General features: G+C 45.2%; 1 protein-coding gene across 2 annotated transcripts in view; it reads left to right on the top strand.

Moving 5' to 3' along the window:
* Positions 1-8796, top strand: part of ZBTB44 (zinc finger and BTB domain containing 44) — an 18576-nt gene extending 9780 nt beyond the window's left edge. Inside the window, exons 4-5 of one of the 2 annotated variants that reach the window (XM_008636896.2) lie at positions 1310-1610; positions 2958-8796. In XM_008636896.2, the coding sequence (XP_008635118.1) occupies positions 1310-1610; positions 2958-3240 (584 nt within the window). In that variant the 3' untranslated portion in view covers positions 3241-8796. The remainder of the gene's footprint in view (positions 1-1309; positions 1611-2957) is intronic. The other variant, XM_017738493.1, reaches the window with a different exon arrangement.
* Positions 8797-15063: the final 6267 nt, after the last annotated feature.

The raw sequence follows: 15063 nt of genomic DNA, 5'->3' as shown, positions 1-15063 counted from the left end.
CAAACCCCAGGTTACCCCCTGGGGATGCAGAATACCACCCACAGCCCCTGGGGATCCACGGGGGATGCAGAGATCCACCCGCAGCCCCTGGGGATCCACGGGGGATGCAGAGATCCACCCGCAGCCCCTGGGGGAAGTGCCCGTGCCAGAGCGGGTGGATGCCTGCAGGAGGCTGTGATCCAGTGGGAGACCCATGGAGAGGGCCCCTGCTCCCAGGCTGGAGCAGCCTGGCCTTGGAGCACTGCACCCCGTGGAAGAGAGAGCCACAGTGCAGCAGTTTTGGGGGGCTGTGTGCCCGTGGGAGGGGCTCAGGCTGCAGCAGGGGTGGTGTGGCTGCGCTCCTGAGAGTGGGCCCACATCGGAGAGGTTCGTGGAGAACTGTCTCCCGTGGGAGGGACCCCATGGCCTCACAGGGGAAGGACTCCGCTCCTGGAGCAGTAGAAGAAAATCATGATGATGGACTGACCAAACCCCCATGCCCTGTGCTGTCTCTGGGAAGGAGGGAGGGGCTGGGGGGAAAAGGTGTTTTTAGGGCTTATTTTATTTCTCATTGTCCTCCTCTGATTCTGTTAGCAATAAATTCACTTTGTAACTTTAAGTTAAGCCTGTTTTGCCCTTGGAGTGTTTCTCCTGGTTCTTATCTCAATTAATGAAGCCTGCGTTAATTTTTTTCCTTCTCTCCTCTGCCCAGCTGTGGCAGGGGAGGCTGAGCAAGTGACTCTCGTGGGTGCCTGGTGTCATGCCAGTGTCAAACCACAATAATGTGTGTGAGAGCAGGAGAGGGTGCACACAGGGACTGGGATTATTGTTCATCCCTGCTGCATTACAGGGGCATCTGTGTGCACACAGTCCCCCTGCCAGAACACTTCTCTGAGGCCAAAGGCAGCCAGAAAAAAACATTGCAATTAAGGGTAGGCTGATAATTGCATTGTTGGGAACCAGTCTGGCACAAGAATCTCCCGAGATCAAAGGAGTTCAAAGGCATTGGAGATGACTGCAGCATCAGGTCCTTGTTGCCTGTGCCTCGGGATCTTAACCATGCTTTAATCCATGGGGGCTTGTGTTCAGTTCAAACCGTGGGGAAGGAGCCTCGGGACAGGTCACAGCGATGAGATTTGCTGGAGGTTGTTACTGAGGGAGTGCAGCTCCGCTCTAATTGTTTTAAAGTTAACCAGAGAATCTCTTCCTCAAACAGGGCTTTGCTGTGACCGGCTACAGCTGCTGTCCCTGTGCTGTAGCACTCGGGGAGGATTTTGCCCGTGGCTCGTGGTTACAAAAGGTGAACGTGTTTGCGCTCTCTCTTCCACAGGCATTAAACCATTTCAGTGTGACCGCTGTGGGAAAAAGTTCACCCGAGCTTACTCGCTCAAGATGCATCGCCTGAAGCACGAAGGTAAACGCTGTTTCCGGTGCCAGATATGTAGTGCCACTTTCACTTCCTTCGGGGAATATAAACACCACATGCGCGTTTCCCGGCACATTATCCGCAAGCCTCGGATTTACGAGTGCAAAACATGTGGCGCCATGTTCACCAACTCTGGAAATTTAATCGTTCACCTGAGGAGCTTGAACCATGAAGCGTCAGAGCTAGCAAACTACTTCCAGAGCAGGTGAGGTGCACAGCAAAAACCTAACAGGGAAACTTGCTTTTTTTTTTTTTTTTGCCTTTTTTTCTTTTTTTTTTTTTTTTTTTCTTAGATCATCATTTCCTGCTTTCAGGGCAGCCTGCTGTGCCTCTCATCAGGCTGCCAGCTAATTCCAGTCAGATTGATTCCTGCTCCACTCTCTGTTGTATCTGATCTGTCTTACAGCACGGGAGCTATATAGGAAGCCACTGAAGAATTCAGTGATATGCAGAGGCTGGTTCTGGGTTACTTAATTTCTCTTTTCAGTAGTATCTATGGCCAAGCTAATGGTGGGAAGCCATAGTGTTCTATACTACAGTATCTGTGATTTGATATTGATTTGCTATTCAAAATCTTGTACGTAGCCTGTTCACTTTCATAGGGCACAGACTTCCTACTTCCTTTTAAGTGCTTGCTTAACACTGTGGAAAGATTGCATGACTCCAAACCTTCTCCTTTTTCCTTTTCTAGATAACATTACTAAGTGATTAGACTAATAGGTTTGGAAATAGTAAGGGCCATTTGGACATTTTTTATCAGGGCACAAAAGACTTGGCATATCTCACAATTCCTTCAGTCTGATTTGACAAACACGAGGTTTAGCAGAGCTGACTGTGAGTTTGGGTTGGAGCAGTGAATGCTGCTGTCATTTAAGGATTTCTTTTAACTGACACATTGCCAGGTGGAACCAAAGCATACAAAAGTGCATATATGTGATAGATGTATATACTTGTCTCAAGTACAAACTTCATGTCTGGTGCTGAAAACTTGCAAAGAAATTTGTTTTCATTATGTCCTCATGCTCTGAAAATACAACTGGAGCATTTGATAGGTTTTCTTTGGATCCACTCAGCCCTCAGCTGTTAGGAGTACATAGCAGAAGGGTTGTCCAGAAAGGATTAAAAGGAAGTCCTGCTGCTGCTCTGGGGGATATTGTACCTCAGACATGGGAAGGGCCACATTTTGCCAGTGCTAAACTCATTTTTTGTCTCTATTTTTAAAGCTTGAGTGCTCCCTTTTTTACAATGAGGTTTTCAGTGCCAAATGTGTTCCAGACATTAACTTTCATTCTCATCAAGGTGATACAATCTAATAATAAGAAGTTGCTGTGTAGGAAATACAGATGTGAAATAGATGCCATTGAATAAATTCTCTGCGTGGAAATGAGAACCAGGTTATGGTGCTTAGTGGAGTGTGTCACTGCCACAGTCTTGGGCAATGTGAAATGAGTACCTTTGTTCTCTGTGCAATGCCGTGTGTAGTTTGTGTGATGTAGCTGATACCATGGTGTGAGAAATGACATTTCTCTTCTGTCCTTTACCCCTCTTCTAGTGACTTCCTAGTACCGGACTACTTAAACCAGGAACAAGAGGAGACCCTCGGGCAGTATGAGCTAGGGGAGCATGGCTTTGAAAACAACTCTTCTGTCCAAATGCCTGTCATTTCACAGGTGTCGTCAACTCAGAATTGTGAAAGCACTTTCCCCTTGGGGTCTCTGGGTGGGTTGGCAGAGAAGGAAGAAGATGTGCCAGAGCAGCCAAAGACTAACGCCACTGCTGAGGGAGCCGCGGGTGACCCTCCGAAACCGGAGCTGTCATCTATTACTATCGAATAATTCATGGTTTGGTTTAATTTTTGTTCTTTGGGAAGTGCCTGTGTTTGGTCCTGTACATTTTAATTTAATTTTTGTAAACAAAAAGTGGGGATATTTTCCCCTTATTACTTTGTAAGCTACGCTTTAAACTGAAAACTGCGACAGATGTTACATTATTTTTCATGACTGAATGATCACTTCTGTGAAAATATTTAAGACTGATTGCACAAAAAAAGATCGTGTCAGAACATCATGGAAGCTGTGATATACTTCTAAAGAAGAACAACTGATTCAGATCACTTTATTCCTTCTTCCACAGTTAGAGCAGCTCATTAAGTTTCTCTTGCTTCTGCAGGCCCTCTGGTTAAGGGAAAGAAATCAGAGGAAACTTTTTTCAATGATAAACAAAAGGATGCATTAGAGATCATGATTGAACAGTTGTGACTAGTTTTCAGTGGATACTTTAATCTTCTGCATAAAGAAGTGACACTTCTTATATGTGCCTGCTGTTTTTCAAAGCGCTTACTGTGCCCGCGTGCTTGGAAATGGTGAGTGGTTTTGAAAGGAACAGTCACTTCTTCAAAACACATGATCCCTGTCCATCCCAGATGAATGCCAGGTATTCCTACTTCTTCTATTCCAGTCCTTTTAGAAACTGCTTGATCAAATAGCCTAAACAGATCTGCCCAGCTAAGGTTAGACATGGAAAGTCTAAAGGTGCACCAGGAATTGGGAATGATGGAAAAGTGTATAGCCATGCAAGCCTGACAAATACCTGCTGACTGCATCTGTCTGTAGATGGGGAACCACAAAGGAAAATGAAGGTTTTCCTAAACTGAAATTCTTAAACCATGGCCAGATTATGTTCATGGGAGGGACTTGCATTACAGCAGGTCAGGTGGGGCTGGTATTTGTGAAAATTAAGACCACGCTAGAAAATTCGCGGAGAACTATCTCCCATGGTAAGGATCCCACGGCACAGCAGAAGAAAGAAACTCTTTTCCCTAAGTACTGAAGAAAGATTTCTAGGAAATGAAAGACTGACCAAAAACCCCATGTTTTGTCTCCTTGTGCAGTCGGTGGGAAAGAAGGAGGGGCTGGGAAGAAAGTACGTCATTTTAGTTCATGGGGTTTAGTCTTTTAAGGATAAGCTATTCTAGTTTGGAAGCAATGGTTCTCTTTATCTCTGGAAGCAATGGTCTTCCCTCTCTGTTCGAGTTCCTCACTAGGTTACAGCTTTCCAGCATCCACTCACTCAAGTGTGGGCACTTTTCCTCACGGGCTGCGAGTGGATCTCTGCATCCCCCCATGCACTTTATGAATTACAGGGAAACAATTTGTTGTACCATAGTCCTCACCACGGCTTGCAGAGGAATCTCAGCTCCAACGCTCAAAGCACTTCTTCCCCCTCCCTCTTTTCACCGACCTCGGTGCTGCCATGTTGGGTCTCTTCATGTGTCTTTTCTCTGACTCGGGAGAGGCTTGGTGTCCGTAGGTCCATTTGTTCTCAAGTTCTATCAGCTGAAAAGTTTTTATAGAGTTCTACAACACCGAGAGGGTGATGCTGCCCGGGCTCTGCACTGCGGAGCTGCTCGCCATGCCCCTCACCACTGGCCACGTGGTCCCTGCCAGCACCGCATGAGCCACACCGGCCGCCGGCTCCACACCGCCTCGGCCGCGTGGGCGCTCACGGCACCGGCATGGGTGGCACGGCCCCGGCTGCCACGCCAGGAAAGGGCCTGGCCGCTGCACCAGGAGGGGCCCTGGCAGCTCCCTTGGTGGGGAGGATGAAAGAGTTTCCCACACTTTTTTCTTTCTTAAATATGTCAGCACAGAGGCGTTTCCAACTGCTCTGATGGAGCTAGCAACCTGCCCATCGTCAGAGCCTGCCACTGCTGGCTCTGTGCCAGGCACAGTAGAAGCTTCGAGCAGCTTCTCCTGCCCACTAAAAAACTAGACTGCTTTTAAACTAACACAAACCTAAATTAGGAAGTATATTAGGAGATTTGTGATTTTTCTTACAGCTTCTGAAGTTAACTCAGTGTTTGGTGCCAAATGCCCATGGCCTACAGATGATGTGCTGAGTGAGTAGGTATTGCTTGATCTCAGTATTCCAAAGGCATGATATATTCCCTTAGTTTTGAGTCTTGTTTTTTGTAAATTTGTTGTTTTCTGATCAGATTTGTTTTATGCAAACATGAGGGGGAAATGAAACCAATAGAGAAAGGTTGCTCCTGAAGAAACAGAAGACACAAAAGTCGTATTATATTGCACATCAATTTGTATTCAGTCAGCCTAGGCAGCTCTGATACTCCCTGGGTCTGAGTTCTTTCTATTAATAGCCAACTTTTGTAAGGAAAAGAGTTTATTGACCTTTGGAAAGAGTTTAAAGTGTTTCAGTGACTTAAGCAACTTTTCTTTTTTTAGGTAAAACCCACATATTTTAGTTAAATAGAGTGAAAACAGTTGGGATTTAAGTACTTTCCAAGTTGCTGGAATGAGGTTTCTCCACCAGATCCAAAGGGTGTTTTAGAAACATGCTGCAAAGTTCTGTGCTGCAATTCAGTCTTGTATATCTACCTTTGTGAGGCTTCTTAAAAGGGCTTGAAGGAGAAATGCTTTTTCTGGGCTGCTGTACTGTGAAATAGCCCAGTGCCTGTTGATGAGCTGAATTTAAAGACCATTTCTCTTCCACTTCTGATTTCTCCAACTGAGAAGCCAGTGAGACAAGACAATGCCTTTTGCTGAGCTTTATCCTGAATTAGAGGGCTACAACACTGAACTCAAAGACAGCATTTTCTTTTTTTCCTGACGTGTTATGCAGGTAAATGAGAGTCCTTTGTGATTCGTGTTCTGAAAAGTGCTTCACCCACAACCACGTTTCCTGACTGCAGAGATGTAATAATCAAAGGTGGTCAGGTATAGGGTGGTGGACATAATTTGATCATTAGAATCTGATCATTGTCATCCCTTAAGTATTTTCCTAAAGAGTTCATCTGTGAGAAGGTGCAAATACTCAATAGACATATCTGGATATTGGATTTTTAAGACTTAAAATTTTGAGTCGGAAGGCAAATTGCTTTCAGAATACCAAAGAGAAGGGGGAAAGTTACAAAGACTTTATAGCTCTGATCTGTTCTTCCTTGAAAAGAAGTAAAGATCATTAACACCAAGGTACAAGACAAGGCCTGGGGTTCATTATTCATTGCATTGTGCGTTACACATTATCTTTTCAACCTCCTGATCTCTGGGTAACATCTTAATTTAGTTCTCACTTTTCAATCTGGTTCAACTGGAGGAAGAGTAGAGTTCTTGGAGGATTTTGGTTGGTTGGTTGGTCTAGGGTTGAGTTTACTTGTTAATTTTCCTGTCTGTAATTGTTTCTCGTTAATATCTCTTTTCTCCATAGAAATTAATATAGTTTAAATGCAAATACCATTTTATTTCTCCTCTCCAACTTGTTGGAAATGTTCAGTTCTTTGAAATGCTGGTGTTCTTCACAAGAGAAATGTAAAAACACAGGCATCTTAAAACAATTTATGTTGTTAATGTGCTTGGATTCCAAATAAAGCAAGAGAGATAAATAGAAAAAACTTGCCTTAAACTACACTTGGGATTAAACCTAAAACAAAAATTTCTTTCAGTACATTAGTAGAGGGTTTTGAATTCTGGAATGCATTTTCTCATTTCTTCTCCCTGCCCCCCCAATCCATTTTTTAGTATGCATTTCTATTTCTGCTTGACAAGAGTCAAGGTTGATCTGGTTCAGCCCTCATGCTCAAAGCAGAGTCAGCCACAAGTGGTGTTTCCCACAGCTGGAGTTCAGTTGTCAGGCTCGCAGAGACCACGGTCAAGTCTCTCATACTGAGAGATCAGTAGACTCGGTTATTGGAAAAGGTTCTGGGTTCACAAGGATTCTGAGTCTAAAAGGTGTGAATTTAAACTTTTTAAAAAAGTAATAGCTGCCAATGCAGTCAAGTATATTTTATAAGACTATGATCCCTATATGTCCCCTGCGGGATGAAATTTTATTGTTTTTAAGCTAGGGTTTAAAGTTTTTATATGAGGGCTTCAGTCGCTTCTTGGTTGCTGGTTCCACCCTGCAGCCCAGGGTGTGGGAGCGCTGAGATGAGTGCTGGTCTCTCTCTGAGAGAAACCAGGAAGCATTTTATATGCAAATCCAACGGGAGCTTTGTGCACCCTGCAGGGATGAGAGAATTCAGATGGAGGAGCACCTGCTGCTCCTACATCCATTGCAACTTCCACACCATCAGAATATGGAAAACAGCTAATTTTCATTCAGGCCGGTTACATTCGAGTTTTGCTCACAAGGTGAAATCCAGTTTTGGAGGGTTCTCATCTCCAACTCTAGACATAATAAATCCCATAGCATCGTGATGGCAGGTAAGAGGGTTCAAGGCCAGACAGTACCTCAGCCACATCAGAGGTACATGGTAAATAGAGTGGGTTCCGAGTGTTGAGGAAATGTACCATAAAAGAAACAAATGTGAATTTTTTTAGTGCAACAGTACTTACTGCTCCGGGTTTTTGTTCACTCCGTGTGTGCTAGCGCAGTAACTCCGTGTCCCACAGGTCTCAGCTACAAATCTGATTGCACTAAAAAAAAAGTGGAATCTGGTGCTGCCAGCCTGTGTGGCAACTGTACCTACAGTCTTCCTGAGGGTTGCTGAAGTCACCAGAAGAGTGATTTTGTTTCACCATTCATTTAGCTGATGCATGCTTTTGATATTCTGACCTGTAACCCTGGCTACACCGAGTCCTTGGACAGCTTCCTTGCTCTGTTCCTGCAGTGCCTTCACTCGAGGTGCTGCCCTGTGGTGAAACCCCGAAGAGGGAAAAGCGGAAGCTGGAGGAAAAAAATGTGAATTAAATTATTGTTGGGCTTCTTTGTGCATTTTTGTAACAGTGAAACCCCCTTAACTGTGCCAGTCTCCAGTCACCAGCCGTATATCCAGTCATCATCTCATCCCCAGTACAGCTTCTCTTGTTGATGCTGGCCACAGCTAGATTACTTGGCATGTTTATTGACCTAACAGAATTGGTTTTGGGGTTTGGTTTTGTTTTTTAATGTATACGATGTTTAAATACACTTCACATTTTATATACTATCTGGCTATTAGTATTTTTCAGGAACCATAGTTCTTGGTGGCTATATATATTTTTGTGACTTTTTTTGTAAACTAAGTGCCGTTTCAACGTTACAATCATTTTTAGAGTTATTGTAATCAATGTGAATATCATGTTTTTTCAAATCTGTTCTGAGCCTGTAGTGTTTGCTTTGTGATCATACGTGTAATGTATATATTCTGTATAGTTACATTGTATTGAAATACTAGCTTGTTTGATATAAGAAAAGTATGTATTGGGTACCTTTTTGCTAGCCTGGTTGTTTAATCTTTAAAAAAAAAGTTCCAAAATACAAAAAAAAAAAAGTCTCCAAACTGGTCCCATTATAGGTCAAAATTAAGGGGGGAGAAAAAACTAGTTTTGAGTGTCTTTGGATAGAAACATGAAGCTAAGATTTTTCATTAAAATATTAATGTTTTATGGAGTATATCTTTGCTTTGTGTCGTTATTGAACTCTGCCACAGTTTGTCTTGCAGTACAACTGAGTAACTTGGACCTTCAGTAAGAAGGTGCAGCTCTGTCCCTTGAGCTACAGTCTCTTATACCTTCTGCTTATAATGAGTCCCAAAATAGCTGATATGAGGAGAACTCACTGGTGCTAAAGCTGTCACTGGGAGAAAGGTAGTTTAAAACAAAATTAACATTAATAAATGGTTACATGAGTGAAGAGTATTAAGAATAAAGTACACATTTTTGTTTCATTTTCTGTTGCATGTTACGTTGCCTTCTGTTCATGTTCTCTTTAGACCTCATTCTGCAAATGTGGTGGGGCCAACTTCCCATGGGGTGATGTTGATGGAAAGCCGAGGGGGAGCGTAATCAAATTAGCCAGAGCAGAAGATGTGTACAGAGGACAGCAGACAGTCACTGTAGTGGCAGCTGTGAGCTTCAAACCAGTCATGAAACAGCCCAGAGTCATGGGACCTCAAATCCATCTCTGCTGTATCTACAGCTCTTGCAATTAAAATCATTTTCCTCCTACAGACCCATCTGTCTGAGTAAGCTGGAGTCCCAGCTGGATCAACACATAACTTAGGGAAATGGGAGGTTTGTACCTGCTTGGCTGAAGTGGTGACTCTGCCCTGTACCAGCTGAATAACAAGCAGGCTGGAGTGATCAATACCCCAGCTGCCAAACTGCGTTCAGGGTCTGACACAGGAGTGAGAAGCAAAATGGAAAAGCTCTCCCTGGTGCAGAGTAGTTGGCCATGATGGACCTTGGGTAGGGGTTGAGAGTTTCTTAATCCCAAGTTCTCATTTTCCTGAGGACCATGCGTAGGGACAAGTGTCTTAACCAAGAGCATAATTGGAAGAGGGAGTTTATCTGGTCAGGGCTCTGGAGAGGATGCAGTGTGAGAGATAAAGGTCTCCCATAAAAGCAAAAATTTTGGCTCTTTGAAGCCAGCCTCCATTTGGAGTCTGCAGTGATGCTCAGCCGAGTGTCCCAAAGTGGCTGACTGTAAATGCACACACAGCACCCCAGAGCTGAGCAGGGCCTCCCCTGCATGGATGGTCGGGCTGTAAAGGCACACACAGCACCCCAGAGCTGAGCAGGGCATCCCCTGCATGGATGGTGGAGCTGTAAAGGCACACACAGCACCCCAGAGCTGAGCAGGGCATCCCCTGCATGGATGGTGGGGCTGTAAAGGCACACACAGCACCCCAGAGCTGAGCAGGGCATCCCCTGCATGGATGGTGGGGCTGTAAAGGCACACACAGCACCCCAGAGCTGGGCAGGGCAGACCTTGAATGGGTGGCGAGGCCTGGGCTGGTGACTGGAGCAGGTTTTTCCAAAGCACGACCTTAGGTTTAGTGTGAAACGTCTTTTAGCCATCCTTAACAAAGCAAGGGCACACTATTGAAGCTTTCTGTGTGGCTTCCTTAGAGCTTTAAGCATTTTATTCCTGACGGTAAATGAAGGACTGTTTCGTTTGCATAGAGGAGAGCATCTGAGCTGGGACCAAACTCAGCTACCGAGAATGTGGCAGAGCAGGGATGAGAGTTCCCCCAGGGCTGATTGCACCATTCCTACCTGGGTGATATCCCAAGGAAAATGAAGCTGCTGAGAGAAACCTGGCTTGGATTATGCATGAAGTGCTTTCCACAAGCTGCATCTCCAGAGTACCAAGGTAACATCGCCACTGTAAGAGCCCAGATTGCTGTGAGACCCCAGGGCAAGTGTGTCCATGGTAGAGCCTTCCTTACAGCCCAGAGATTTGGGGTGCAGTCACTGTGCAGTTTGGGATCTGTTAACAGTTTCTCAGAGCACACAAGCATGCTTGAATAGCAGATTTACTGATAGTAGCCCTGATTTCCTCAGCTGCCTTTCACAAATCCTTGAGAAATAGGCCACTAACACCCAGAGTGAGATCTGTGTGTTTGAAAACCACTCTAAGGGCTTGAGTTAATTGCCTCTGAGCACGAGTTGCCTTTGTCTCGGTCACAAGGTCTCAGGTGAAGATAAGAGAGCAACTCACAGGGTATCTATTTGTGTATCTCACTTGAACTTTTACTGTCACTGTTGGAAGTTTGAACTCTTCTATCCAAATTATAAAGTTAATTAATTCAACGTAGCTGTGTGTTAATGTGAGTGGCTGTGCCCTGACTTTGACACACACCCCCCTCTCATTTCAAACACTACTGGATTCCTGTGGGAGTGTCTTTAGGAATGCATGCACTGCATCTGGGTGAACTGCATTCCCAGTCTCCCATATGCCTCCCTAGGTGCTTGAAATCTGTGTTTTGTAAAGCTCCCATCATTCAGAAGGTAGCAGCTTTTTCCCACAGAGCACTGCCTGTTCCCCTGAACACGCACACGCAATCCCTGGGTGCTCATTCAGAAGGAATTTTGAACAACGACCATATGAGAACATCACTTGACCAGCTCTGTCCTTGCTGCTTCCCCGCAGGAGCAGCTGGTACTGCTGTCTCTTGGTTAATTCTCAGATGAGATGGGTTACAAGCTTAGACCTCCAGCAAGAGCCTTGCTTCTCTCTGCGTTAGCCCTGACAAGCTTCTCTTGAGTTTGGAGTGGAAAGGAGAGGTGTGGTTTCCTGCCATCCCATGCCCATCTCTAAACAAGCTTCTCCTCCCCAGGGAGGCAGGACTTACGGACAAGATCCTGGAAGGAAGCAGATACATTTTGTGGTCTTGAAGGGTTTTCTACTTTTTTTTTTAGGAGGGAGTGAGCGTTGATGGTACTTCAGTATATTTTTCTCTTTAGTTTTTTCTGTTTGTATAGTCTGACATTGTCTAGACTTTTCTAAGAAAAAGCAGTGTCAGCTACAAACAAGTTGCCTTTAAGTGTGAAGGAACATCGAATAAGTATTGGGTAGAATTCACTTATGTCAAAATAAAGCCCTTAATTATTTGTTGGCTTGAAGCATTTCTGTCTGCAGTGTAGAATGGCTTTCAAACTACCTTGGGCCCAAGAGATCTGTGAGTATGGCCCTGACATTTGTGCCTCTAGAAAGACAGAAAACTAATGGCAAAATGAGAAAACAAGTGGTAAAATGGGTCATTTTGATGCTCTGGGGGCAGGGAGAAGTCTCCCTCCCAGGTGAGCACACCCCTGGGTCAAAGGGATAATCAGGAGTGCTCAAGAGGAGCAAGGACACCGTGAGGAGTTTGGAGGAGCTGACTCTCAATTCCAGGATCATTTTTGTGTGTTTGAGTGAAGGGACACACACAAGGAGAAATGATCCCACAGGGTTTGATGCTCCATCATTGCAGGGAAACAGTCCACTGGTTTTGGAAGAACAAGGTAAATTACAATCCCAGCCACTGAAGCATTTAAATAGTCTGCCTTTCCAGAAATTTAAATTGCTCCTTAAGAGCTTACCCATTTTGTGAACTTTACTTTTGCCAGTAGCTTCTCTGACTCAGCACAGTTTATTTTATAGCCTGTGTATTGATGGGGCGCACTGAGCTGTTTTTGGAGAGTTTCTGTGCATAAACAGACCCTTGCACTGTGTAAAACAAAACTGGAGAGAAAAGACACCAGAGCACAAGACTAATAGACAACAGAGCTCAGAAAACCAAAACATCTCTCCAGGGTAGGACTTCATCTTCCCACAATTTAAAGGAGAAAAATAACAGAAATCCTAACAAAACCTTTTATATAACTTCAGTGTTGCAGTGATCGGTTTCAGGGTTGGCGTGACAGCAATTACAAACAACAGTTATGCAACTGCCTCGTTGATTGAATTGAAATTAATACAGAGAAAGGAAGGAGCCAGACAAAAAGAAATGGCTTTGGGTTGAATTGTTATGCTTGAAAGAAATAAAAAAATGCTCAGGTCAGCCTCTTTTGAAAAAGTGAGTGAAAGCCCAGGCTGAAAAATCTCCTTGAAGAACAGACAGAGCAAACTGCTCTTAAAAATTCTCTTTGTGTCACAGGCAAATTTGTGTTTATCTTCCAAGGCTTACAGCTCACTTTTTTTTAATCTGACAGCTAGTTCAATATTTTAATTTTGCTCAAGTTCCTTTATGTTTCCTTTTTAAAAAACATTTAACAGCGTGTCACTGCGTGTTGTGATTCCAGCGTGGCTGATTCACGCCGCCGGAGGAGAAGGCCCACGCTCACGTGTGCATTCACATCATCCCCTCCGCTCTCCATCTGCCAGGCATGTGGATGTTTGTGAGTGGAGCTGAAGGCAGCATCTGGCATCCTGGGCAGGCATGCTTCTGAATACTGTTTGATAGGGCTTGGAGTCATGTAAAGAAAACCTGGGAAAACCTGAGTGTAACTGGCTGTCAGAGCCCTGCCTGCACTGACAGGAGCTGTTCCAAGCTCATTCCCTGAGATCTCTCTGATGAGGCAGGATGCAATTACTGTTCATACAGCAATGGGTTTGTGCAGACACGAGCCTAACTCCTGGAATTAATTTGCCATTGTGAGGTAGGTGTATCAAACCGTGCCAGAGTAGGTCTCTTACTGAAGAAATACTGCGGATTTTCTGCTTCTCCAGAACTGGTCTAGTGCAAGGTTCCCTGCCCAGGGCAGGGGCTTGGAACAAGATGATCTTAAAGGTCTCTTCCAACCCAAATCATTCTGTGATTCTTTGAATTTCTCCTGTTGATTCAGGGAATAAAGCACCGAGGGAGAGATGGGGAATAGGAATTGAACCTGTTGTTTCTTTGCTCCTCCTCACCTTTTTCACCTTGAGTAGCAGGAAGCAGAAGAGCCATGAGCTTGTTGCTTCCAGAGGGAGAGGAGGAAGTGGATTTTGGAGGACCCTACATGAGATGGGTTTGCTACACATCCCACTGACGTGTGCTAGTGAGTGTGAGTCATCCTGGGAATTCGCTGCCCTGTACAGAACAGGTTCAGTCAGAACAGCGCTGAGGGAAACCTGCAGGATAGAAAACCCTGCCTATCCATCCATGTCTGCTCAGCTGCCATGAGCTTTTGTGCTGGATTCCCTGCCAGCTTTGCCACAAGCAGGTGTTGGACATGTGGCTTCATCCCCAGCAGCCTCGTTGCTGAGGAGAAAAGCTGATCTCGACAGCAGCCTTGTCTGTTGAGTTCCCAAAGGCCACCTGTTCACACCTGTGTTTCTTGGGCCAGGAACCGAGTGTTGCATGTTGCCCTTGGCTGTTCAGTGACAAGAATTAAGTCCAGTTGCTGTTCTTCTTCCTTGCCTTTCCTGCTCTCCTCCTCCTCTCTGTTGCTGTGGATTCTAAGGGAACAAGGAAAAAGTGAAAGCTCGTATGGCCTCTGACATCCTCCATGCCAGAAAGAAAGCACTGGGAGGTTAAACTTGATTATTTGCCTAGCCTTCCCCTCTGGAGACATGAAAAGATTAGAGGAGCTTGATCTATAGTGTAGCTGGGCAGCTGTGATGGGTGCTTTGTTACAGTCCAGAGCAATCAAGCTAACACAAACCAGAGCCTTCCCTGTAGCTTTTATGGAACCCTTTAAAAAGTGATGGATGTTCTGCAGCAGGAGAGGAAGGGGAATCAGTGGGTTAGGTCAAACTGCAGAGAACGATAACCAGGGCAATTAATACCACTTAATGGGAAATTGCAAGCTCTTGGCTCCTCAGATATTATAGAGTTTATAATCCAGGGCAGACTGGCTTTGAAGTATGGCTCTCATCAAGGGAGGCTGTAGAGCCTCGCTGCAATAAACTGTTCCATGGAGATGATCCTCGTCACTGTCTGCCATGTCTTAAGTAGTTTTTGGCTGTTGGCTTTGCCCCCCTTTGTCTCAGCACTGTAGGAGCTGTGCAGCTCTGGGGGAGGGAACGGGATTCCTTTCTTTGGAGAACTGGGAGCTGAACTCGGGTGGCAATGGGGCCTTTCCCCCATCAGTTGCCGTTTCTGCAAATTCCCTGCATCAGCTGCAGAGCTGTAACTGGACACGAAGTGGTTTTGTCTTTGTTGCTGGTGATGGTGCCAGAAAGCCTGCAGCCATCCAGAGTGGATTTGCAGGACCCATGCTCTGAGAAAGTCTCTCTTTTGTTTGCTGGCCAGCACAGAGCTATGAGATGGGTGTTGGGAGAGACAAAGGCTGTGACAGCACCGACCAGGGCACGTCTTCCCCTCCTTCAGCACCTCGGATGTTTTGATCCCTTAATCAACCTGAGACATTCCATTTTCCAGGTACCTGCTGGTAGCTCAGGCAGCTTCTTTCCTGTCTTCTTGCCTGAAGGCAGAGAAGGAGGAATCAAACCTCTCCAGGAAGAGGGAAGAA

This window comes from Corvus brachyrhynchos, unplaced genomic scaffold (genome assembly GCF_000691975.1).
Source record: "Corvus brachyrhynchos isolate BGI_N302 unplaced genomic scaffold, ASM69197v1 scaffold46, whole genome shotgun sequence".
Lineage (NCBI taxonomy): Eukaryota > Metazoa > Chordata > Aves > Passeriformes > Corvidae > Corvus > Corvus brachyrhynchos.
This window is presented reverse-complemented; position numbering and strand designations above follow the sequence as displayed.